Genomic DNA, 10,268 nt, shown 5'->3' with positions numbered 1-10,268 from the left:
GAATCTACGTTTACTCTTCCAGTTCCACCACTAGATTCCGGCACCACCTCGCGGTGCTTTAAGAGCCAACCCTGTCTCATCATCAGTCTAAGAATCGCACACGTGAAATATGTGGCCAGACTGCCTTGTAGATGTAAGATTTGATGTCCTGAAGCGTTCAAACGTACTTCTTTCGGAAGGGTCATCATTTCCGTCCACCCGTTGGCCACGGCTCAGTATTAGCTATGGAGCCAACGCTGCGTGGCCTACGGAGACTGCAACGCCTGGAGTCGAAGTGTTTTTAAACTAAGATTTGCGATCACGCATGCTCGAAATTATGTCACCTAACTTTTATTACTAACCGATTCAAGTTTTTAAAGGTAATTATTTTAGAACCGCTTTCATTTTCGTCCACCGGTGGACCATGACGAAAAGTTAACCACTTAACGCTCCGCTGACTATGGAGGCTGCAACGCCTGGTATCGAGGTTTTTGTTGCTAAGATTTGCGAGCGTGCATGTTAAAAACCACGCTATATAAATTGCATCACTTATCGATTCTGACTGAATGTTAAATATTTCCAGACAAACATGGTTTGTCGATGTTAATACACATTGTTGACCACTCGATCTACAATCAAAATTTTCACCCTCAAATTTCGATCAAACATATTGATCTACAATCTAACTTCGCGACGTCCTTAATGTCTGTAGAACGCAGATGAGACATTACCAAAGACCTTCTGAGTTATTTCGAATTAGAAAGAGTCTACTAAGCCATTGCTAATTAGGGACACCGGTGATTGATTCCATGCGGTCTTTAAACGCGTGATGTGCGGTTTATTGACCTTCACATGCGCTCGGATGGGGGTGGAATTTACTCGCCCCCCAAAGGTTTTTCCGGAATGGTTTCCGAACGGCGCGGCACAGTCACGCCATGTTTTGCATAGCTGTAGAAAATAGAATAGCGGATCGCTTGGCATGACAAATTCAGATGCACTGACCTGTAAGGTCGCTGAACTATGGCAGGTCAAAGTCAAGCCATGGTTTAAGCGAAGTAAACTTCCAGGGAATCGTCCAATCTGATGCAGCAATGGAGTGTTAGACGAAGGCATACATCTCTGAGATGCTTTCTTAGGCAACACAAATATTGAATGAGCAAATTACGTCGACCTAAGGTCAGGCATAAAGGTCAGACCACGGTCAAAACAAACCTGTTATATTACTATAGGGCTTGCTATATGAGGCAGTTTCTCGCGCTCATTTTGAATTTGTTAATAGCAGGAACCGCATTATACATTGTCCATGGACTTCTTAGAGGTCAGAATAGGTCATTGACCTAAAATGACCTAGGTCAACATTTTGTTTTCAGAAACATTCTGCCTAGCATTACCTTCTCGCTCATTCAAATCCAAACTCAGAGGCAGTCTCGTATGATTTTGGTCACCATGACCTTCAAAGGTCAGACAAGGTCACTGACCTTAACTGAACATGTGACCTCTTGTTAAGAAACAGTTATCTAAGTTCTGGGGCACTTAAAAGACCAACAACCTGGCATTTGACCTTGTTTGACCTTATTTGACCCAAAAGTCATGATCTAGAGATCTCAAACTTTCACCTAAGTGAGTTCACATACAGACCAACACACTCTGTCAAGTTGGTGTCTAGCTCTTTTAGTTCCCGATGGGTCTCAGGGCGATTCAAACGTGATTCCTCACCCGAGCGAAGGGGTATCTAGCCGGCCACCCGGGCGCGTGATAAAAATGTAACACCAGAATTGGTTTCACGGTAGCTTCTGGTTTTCTGTTCTGGTTACAAGTAAAAGTAACAAAGAAAGAAGAACACTGTATCCCCTTGTTAACATGTAAACTATATCCGGGGATATTTTTTGTAGGGGATCACCGTTTTGTCAACCCTTTGTTTCGTCTCTAGCAAGGCTCTGGCTATCCCTTCCTTCGCACAAAAGCAGATCAAGTCATCTACGTTGAATTGACAGGCAATTAAATGTTTGTTGGGCCAATTCATCCTAGAGTAGGCAGCCTTCCGGCGGACTTTTCTGGGTGGGTTGTGGTGTTTGTGGTAAGGGAAGATAATTAGGAAAAAGGTACTTTTGCAGGTGTCCAACACATGTTTTACATTCAATAAGTAGCAATGTTGACCAAGAATGTGCCACAAAACAGCCATGACAGCCCGGCCAGGGCAAGATGTGGCCTACCGACGTCAGATGGGAGCAAGCTCAGAAAGGAATATAGGACTTTATAGAACTATACAGAGAACTTAGGACTATAGAAGGACTTCATTCTTGGTTTTCAAAGACGAAGATGCTCAGTTCTATGGCTTAGGTACACAGTTTTTGACCAGTTTTCAAATGTCCAAATTTGCTCTCCTCTTAAATTGCCGAGGACAACTCTTATCCCTCGAAACACAGCCAGTGAAATTAATGGTGTGAGCAAAAATTTGTTTGTCTGTGAGATATTGATTCACTCTTCAAATTTTCACCAGCCTATGTCGCCATATTTTAGCATCTACCTTTGGCGACAGATGCTTCCTCAATGTCCCAAAATATCTACCCCCCTCATGGAATTTTGCTACCCAGGAAAGACGATGTTGAAATGATATGAACAATATTGGGAAGCTTGTACTAGCCTTATTTGCCAAATGACATAATGATTCACATAGGCAATAGTGTGCACCAGTGAGAAATAGCTCCAGATGGATTTCTAGCATAGTAGTCATTACACCTGAATAAATAGCAATAACCGCCATCTCTACTCTCTTCCAGTCATCCAGTTGTTTTCCAGAAAAGAGATCTGTGAGAGTTATGCCCCAAGCTTGCCCCCCCCCCCCCCCCCCCCCCCCCACTTTTTGAAATGCTTCTATGCATATGCTGTTGCATCGTCTGAATATTCTTTTACGGCACAAAGCAACCACAATGCTTTTTTAATGCTTCTTTCTTATTGACACTGTACTGCATAAAACAATAAATAGTACTCCATCTGCACTATTTGGAACTGTGCAAGAATGTGGGATCTCAGAATAAGAATTTATCCATAATTTTAATAGTGTTTTAGCAAGGGAGTTACGTTACAGGCATGGCTAAGGTGGTTATGGTACCCACTCAAAAGATAATGACTGCCTTTGTCTGTTATGCCACCATTAACCCATATAGCAATCACATGACATTCCTGGCATAAGATGTCCCCATCCTAAATCACGGTCTTCCAAAATAAACATAGATCTTTCTTAGTGCCAAGCAAGATTCAGATCAGCAAAGGTTCAAATTATGAGTGTGCTGTGATTGGCAAATCTGCCACAAAACACTAATTAAACTTGTCAGCAGTTGCCTCCCAAGAATATGGCAACAGATGTGCCATAGCAGCATGTCTAATTGATGTCATCATCTCCGAACTAAGTCATGATCAATAGCTACCGTCAACAGGTGTGAACTAAGAGGCAACTCATGTACGTGACAGAAAACAGACCATAGCAAGTCTAAAATCCTTAACATTAAAGCTTTTGATTTGCACTCCCCGCCAATAGCATTGTAGCACCCTGGCAGCTGCACGATCCACTACGATGATCTGTAGCGGGTGCGTATTTTACGGACCATTTTTTGGTAGCTATAAACCCTGTCATGCTCAGACGCAGAGGAAAACGTTCCCGCGCATTTGCCCTGGGCAAGTCTTCGGTAAAATGTACAGATGACAGGAATGACAGCAAAAGGCCATGGGCCACGATAGGTACAGTGCCACCCTGTTCCTTTGCATTCTTGTTCCTTCCGATGGTGAATGAATGATCCGCGAAATGGTCTCTCTCTCTCCCTCTCTCTCTCCCTCTCCCTCTCTCCTCTCCCTCTCCTCTCTCTCCTCTCTCCTCTCTCCCTCCTCTCCCTCTCTCCCTCTCCTCTCCTCCTCCTCTCCCTCTCCTCTCTCCCTCTCTCCTCTCCAGCTCCTCTCTCTCCTCCCCTCTCCTCTCTCCCTCCCCTCTCTCTCTCTCTCTCCTTCTCTCTCTCCCCTCTCTCCCTCTCCCTCTCTCTCTTCCTCTCGCTCTCTCCTCTCTCTCTCTCTCTCTCTCTCTCTCTCTCTCTCTCTCTCTCTCTCTCTCTCTCTCTCTCTCTCTCTCTCTCTCCTCTCTCTCTCTCTCTCTCTCTCTCTCTCTCTCTCCTCTCTCTCTCTCTCTACATTGAACGCTAAGATGTGCCTCTCCACATATCCGGTGAAGTTAGCGATTTATTCAGCGATTTATCATCGACGAATTCAAATTTATCTGATAAAGATATGAAGATCATTATAACACGAGAACATGGAAGATGACCTTTATTTTGCAATTTGCAGTGACCTTCGAGGCCAAATGTTGGGTCAACCGGCGGGGAACTCGATGTCACCCAAAAATTACCGGCCTATTTTAAACTTACAAACATCATAATATTCACCACAGAAAGACCAGCGCCCGTCGAAAAGTCCTGACCTATCAACAACGTAGTCAAGGTCAAACGTGGGCTCAGAGGACGGGGAACTCAAGATCACCCAAAAATTTCCGGCCGATTTTAGGCTCGCAAACATCAAAATATTCACCACAGAAAGAAATAGCGTCGGTCGAAAAGCCCGGACCCTATCGAAGTCCACGTCCAAGCCAGCATTCTCAGATGGGACCCACATGGACTAAACCGTGGGGCAACTGTGTTAATTTTGGCATGGGCTACAGGTGGGCTTTTAACTGGGCTTTAGCTGGGTCCCACATGGGGCGCTCGCATCGTTTCATATTTTATATGCACCAGAACTGTTCGTGCCGTGTACTGTTCCGTCGGAATTTATCACGCCAAGAAGAAATAACACTCACCAGAGGGGAATGCTGGCATTGGTGGGATCCATGTGGGGCATACGTGGGCAAACTGGGCTCATGTCAACATGGGGTGCCGGTGGGCTGGTATCCAGGCTTGATATGGGGCCATATGGACTGCCCATATGCTACATGCTCAATCAGGTTTCCACATGCACAATGCTGATGTGTACGCCAATCGTTTTTATTGTCTTGGTTTACCATATCGTGTACAGCTATTCTAAAAATGGGAACTGCCGCCTGGACTGGGGTCCACTGGCTGAGCACGGGCTAGCTGGGCTCATGTCCATGTAGGTCGCGGGCGGGCTGGCATGTGGGCCTCCATCTGGTACCCACATGGGCTGCCCATACACTAGTATACTTGGTGCAGGTGCCTTACGCTTGTTACCTTGTGCTTCCGCGCTGTATTTTTCCTTATTATGTACAAATGGGTACATAACAAGGGAGAGAACAGCACGGGTTGGGGCTCATATGGGATGTATGTGGGTCAGCTGGGCTCAAGTCAACATAGGCCGCAAAGAGGCTGGCCTTCGGGCTTCATGTCGGACCCAGATGGGCTGTCCACATGCTAATATCTTTTACGCAAGTGAATTAGTTTTCGGACTTTGCTCTCCATATATGGATATTTTATTACTGTGTACAAGCTAGTTTGCAACAAGGTGAGCGGCATAGACTCAGATCCAAACGGGCCGCAAGGGGCATGCTGGCCACATACCAGCATGGGGTGCAAGCGGGCTAATGTTTAGCCCATCTGGGACCCAGGTTGGCTGCCCATATGCTGTCATATTGACAATGTGCGTCATACTTTTCGATCCGTGCTTCCTGGTTCGGTTTTACCGTGCCACATACCAATAAGAGGGGTTGCCGGCATGGACCTCATCCGCACGGACTGCGCGTGGGCGAACTTAGCTCACGTTAACATTGACGAATCACTGTCATGTCACTCGAGGCGATTGGCGTGTTCCGTGCCGGGAGTTTGTGCGCTAAGGGCATGGAGTGAGCTCTCTTTTTGTGTTTCACCGGTGGATGGATGATCGCCCGCGTTTGGAGCTCCCCCGGTAATTAATGGTGTTCCGCTGACCGGCCGCCCGCTGGGATATCAGCAATGGCGAGTGGGGGTCTAGCATGACCGGTTCCGCTGACCAGGTGGGCCGGCAGCAGCGAGCGTACCGCTAACCTCTATCTTCTCTAACGCTGGTCGGAGTTTCTGGCGGTTTCATGCAGCTCATCAGATGCAGGTTCTTTGGGCTGCTTGGTGTTCAAATAACACAGACCCAGAGGGCCATGCTTGGACTTATCGACAGCTTTAGTGTCAGAAGTCCGACATGGACGGACTCGACGCAATTGTTTCACTAATTGGAGGCTAATATTCCAGTTACCCTGATTCAGTCTGTAAAGACTTTCAGCATGTGAAGAGTACGTTCATGGTATTATAAGTCCCGCACCAGTTTCCGGTGCCTGCTGTAGACACGAATTCCTTCCTTGTCAAACCAGTACAAAGGGGCGGGAGATACAGGGCAATAGCCCTCCTTGGACCTCGAAGGGGCCCTTGGCTCCGAGGGGGTCATCGCTGGCCGAACAGTCGCAGTTTTTCAACGCAAAACGCATCAAAACTGGGGACCTCTGTACTTTCAGGCGACCAAGAACAGTTATAAGCGAAAGTGAGGGACCTATGAGAAGTCAAAAAACTATTCGCTGATTGGAAAAGTTTGAACATGGAAATATTAAGCCTCATTGCACTGTCTAGGGACCCCATGCCCTTTCCGGGAGGAGACATATATATATATATATATATATATATATATATATATATATATATATATCCACTTGCAGGCTCATTTCGATCGTCAAGGGGCATTTTACGATGCCCTTCACTTCTTTGCATTTTGTCGGAGGGCACTGCGCTGTTGTTGGAGCCCCTTCTATTAACGTGCGGGGGCACTCTTGTCAATCACGGACCCCTTCCACGGATTCATTCCATTCGCCCCAGAAAAGCTCCGTGAGGTATACGCCGAGTCCCATATCTTAACCTGCCGGGGTAATTCTCGGTTGTTCAGGGGCCCTGTGTGTAGGTCTCGGTTAACCTGCCAACACATTGCGATATGCTCATAGGCCCTCTACGTTGGTCTAGGGCATTTCCCATCTCCCGTCACTGGCCTAGGGCCCTACACTCCTGTCGGGGGGCCATCTGATGGCCTGCTTGGGCAACATCCAGTCGTTCGGGACCCTCTACACTGGATCTTGGGTATGTCTCTTTTCTGAATCGGGCGGGCCCCTATGCTCCCTGTGGGGGGCTTATTTGTTAACCTGCTCGGGCACACTCGATTATTCGGGGGTCCCCCTTCATTGCGTCTTAGGTACTTCCTTTTTCAATGGAGGGCCCTACACTCTTGACGGAGGCCCTATATGTTAACCTGCTCTGATGCACTGGATCGCTGGAGTGCCCTCTGCGTTAAGTCTTGAACACTTTCTATTTGAATGGAGGGTCCTGCGCTCTTTTCGGGAACCTTATCTGTTTACTTGCTCGGGCACACTCGATCAATCGTGGGCCCTTTACATTGGGTCTTGGATGCGTGCCATTTGAATGGGGGAGGGACTACGCTCTTGTCGGGGAGCCTTTCTGATGACCTTCTCAGGCACACTGATCGTTCGGGGGCCCTCTACATTGGGTCTTGGGCACGTGGTATTTGAATCGGGCAGTACGCACTTGTTGGGGGCCTCCTCTGTTCGCCTCCTGGATCACACTGGATTGCTCGGGGGGGGGGGGGAGGGACCTGCACATTGGTTCTTTGGAGTTTGAATTTGGGCCCTGTGCTCCCATGCGGGTCATCTGACCATCTGTTCGGGTACACTCCATCTTTCAGGGGTCCTCCGCACAGAGCTTTGGGCACTCCTTATTTGAATGGACGACATTTCGCTCCTGTCGGCGCCCCTTCTGATAAGGTGCTCGGGCACATGTGGTGGTGAGGACCTCTACATTTGGTTTCGAGTACTTGCATTTTGAATGGAGGGCCTTCCGCTTTTTTCGGGGCCCCATCATCAACCTGCTCTGGTGCACTCGATTATTCGGGGCCCGCTACGTCGTGTCGTGGGTGTTTCACATTTGAATGGAAGGCCCTATGCCCTTGCCGGGGCCCCATCTGTTAACCTGCTCTGACATACTCGATTATTCGGGGGCCCTCCACATTTTGTCTTGGGCACTTCCGATCTGACTGGAGGGCTCCATGCCAGTGCATAACTCCATGCCAGTGCTGGTGAAAAGGTCCTCATGTCAGTTATGGTTGACACTGGCACTGAAGAAAAACAGAAGGGAGTCTCCTTAGACTCCTTAAGACTCATTAGGACATCTGAAGAATGTCATTTGCCCATCAGATCAGTTCACAGCTTGGGCATGAATTACCTAGTGCATGGAATTGTGGGTAGTCCATGGTTCAAGGTACTCAAGTTATCCTGACTGAAAAAAGGTCACTGATAAAGAACAGAAACCTACTTGTGAAAACACAATATCCACTTACCATTCACCAGAAAGTTACTGGATTAATAGCATAGTTCATATCTCACCATAGCTATGCTCCTAAGCTGGACATGCATGGACAGAAGGCAAAATGTCACTCATTTTGTGTGGCTGTACTATAGAATTGATACTGGTTCCACCTTCAAATAAGAATCAAAACCTGATCCTGCATAGATTTGCTAGCTGTCAAGCATAGCAATTTAGCATTTTCATGTGCATCACTTCTGATTCCTGGAAAGTGTACTTTTTCATGTTTTATCACCTGGCAAAAGTTTCAAAAACATGCTGATTACATGACAGTTATGAAAGAGGCAGGGGCACAATTCCAATTAATAAATTTGGGTGCCTGGACAGTGAAGATGACAAGCTGGCCATAAAATACATCAGGAAATATGTCTCCCTAAGTTTTGCCCACTTTCTTCACAAGTTTAGAGGTCTGGAGTTGTTGGAGCTTAAGTGAGGGGTGGAGGCTGGTAACATCAGGTACCAATGTGTACCGTAACCTCTCTCAGCATTTGCTGATGCTAACCACTGCCCTATGCCAAGTGCAGCGTAACTGAATATCACGTGGGCTATCACTTAACATCGGGCTCAGCCGGCCAATGCTTGTTTGCGGTCGCAATGTTGGGAATTTCGTGGTATTTGCAGTACTTTACTTGCACAGGTAATGGCTATTTATGAAACGGCAACTTCATACAGTTACGCTTCTATGCACGCCCAACACTTACAGTGGAATGAAGTTTGATGTATCTTACACCGCACTTCAATCCCACCGCCACCCCACCTTAATCATTGATCGCAACGAAATGTCAGGAGCAAGGCGAAGAACAGGCATGAAGTGCATGCGATTTCGAAGGCACTTTCAACACTACCATTATTTGTCGCTGTTGCGGCGACTTTATGGATATGGCAGCTTCTATTGCCCGCGACACCAGAGGAAAATGGTGGGCCAAAACTGCTACGAGGAAAGGGCTTCATTGAGCGACAATGAGCATCCATTTCACGCCGTGGTCATTTCATACCGTGGTCACATGGGTGTAGGAACAGGGAGGGGGAGCAGGTGGCCATGCCCCCACTTTTCAAGGTGGGGGGGGGGGAGTGTTAACTGGCTGGCCCACTTTTCAGATTAAAGCTGTCTTTGACTTACTTTTGCACTACATCAGGGGCGGATCCGGAGGGGAAGGGGACACGGGGTCATGGCCCCCTTTGGGCCCCAAATGAGCCCATTGGTTCCGAGGGGGCCATCGCTGGCGGAACAGGTGCAGTTTTTTAAACACATAACACACCAAAATTGGGTATCTCTGCACTTCCATGCGACCAAGAACAAATCTAAGCGAAAGTAAAGGCCGTATGAGAAGAAGGAAAATAGCTATTCACTGATTGGTAAAAGTTGTAAATTGGAAATCTTAAGCTTCATTACACTGTCTAGAGGCCCATGCCCTTTCCGGGAGACCCATATGCCCCCTTGTAGGATCATTTCAATCGTAAAGGAGCATTCCACATTGCCGTTCATTTCTTTGCATTTGCTCGGAGGGCACTGCGCTGTTGTTGGAGCCCTTCCTATGAACGTGCCGGGGCACTCTTGTCAATCAGCGGGCCCTTCCACGGATTCTTTCCATTCGCCAGAAGGGCTCCGTGAGGTATAGCCGGGTCCCATATCTTAACCTGCCGGGGTACTTCTCGGTTGCTCAGGGGTCCTTTTCGTGGATCTCGGTCAACATGCCGACACACTTGCGATATGCTCATAGGCCCTCTACATTGGTCTAGGGCATTTCCCATTCTCTGTCACTGGCCTAGGGCCCTACACTCCTGTCGGGGGGCCATCTGATGGCCTGCTTGAGCACACCCAGTCGTTCGGGAACCCTCCACACTGGATCTTGGGGACTTCTTTTCTGAATCGGGCGGCCCTATGCTCTTGTGGCGGGCCCTACTTGCTAA

General features: G+C 47.7%; 1 protein-coding gene across 1 annotated transcript in view; it reads left to right on the top strand.

Moving 5' to 3' along the window:
- The window catches only part of LOC119112465 (alpha-1,3/1,6-mannosyltransferase ALG2-like), a 6,354-nt gene extending 2,927 nt beyond the window's left edge, over positions 1 to 3,427 (top strand). Inside the window, exon 3 of the mRNA XM_037236666.1 lies at positions 3,417 to 3,427. Coding sequence (XP_037092561.1) covers positions 3,417 to 3,427 — 11 coding nt within the window. The remainder of the gene's footprint in view (positions 1 to 3,416) is intronic.
- Positions 3,428 to 10,268: the final 6,841 nt, after the last annotated feature.

Source organism: Pollicipes pollicipes, unplaced genomic scaffold (assembly GCF_011947565.3).
Source record: "Pollicipes pollicipes isolate AB1234 unplaced genomic scaffold, Ppol_2.1 Scaffold_7261;HRSCAF=8764_pilon_pilon_pilon, whole genome shotgun sequence".
Lineage (NCBI taxonomy): Eukaryota > Metazoa > Arthropoda > Thecostraca > Pollicipedomorpha > Pollicipedidae > Pollicipes > Pollicipes pollicipes.
This window is presented reverse-complemented; position numbering and strand designations above follow the sequence as displayed.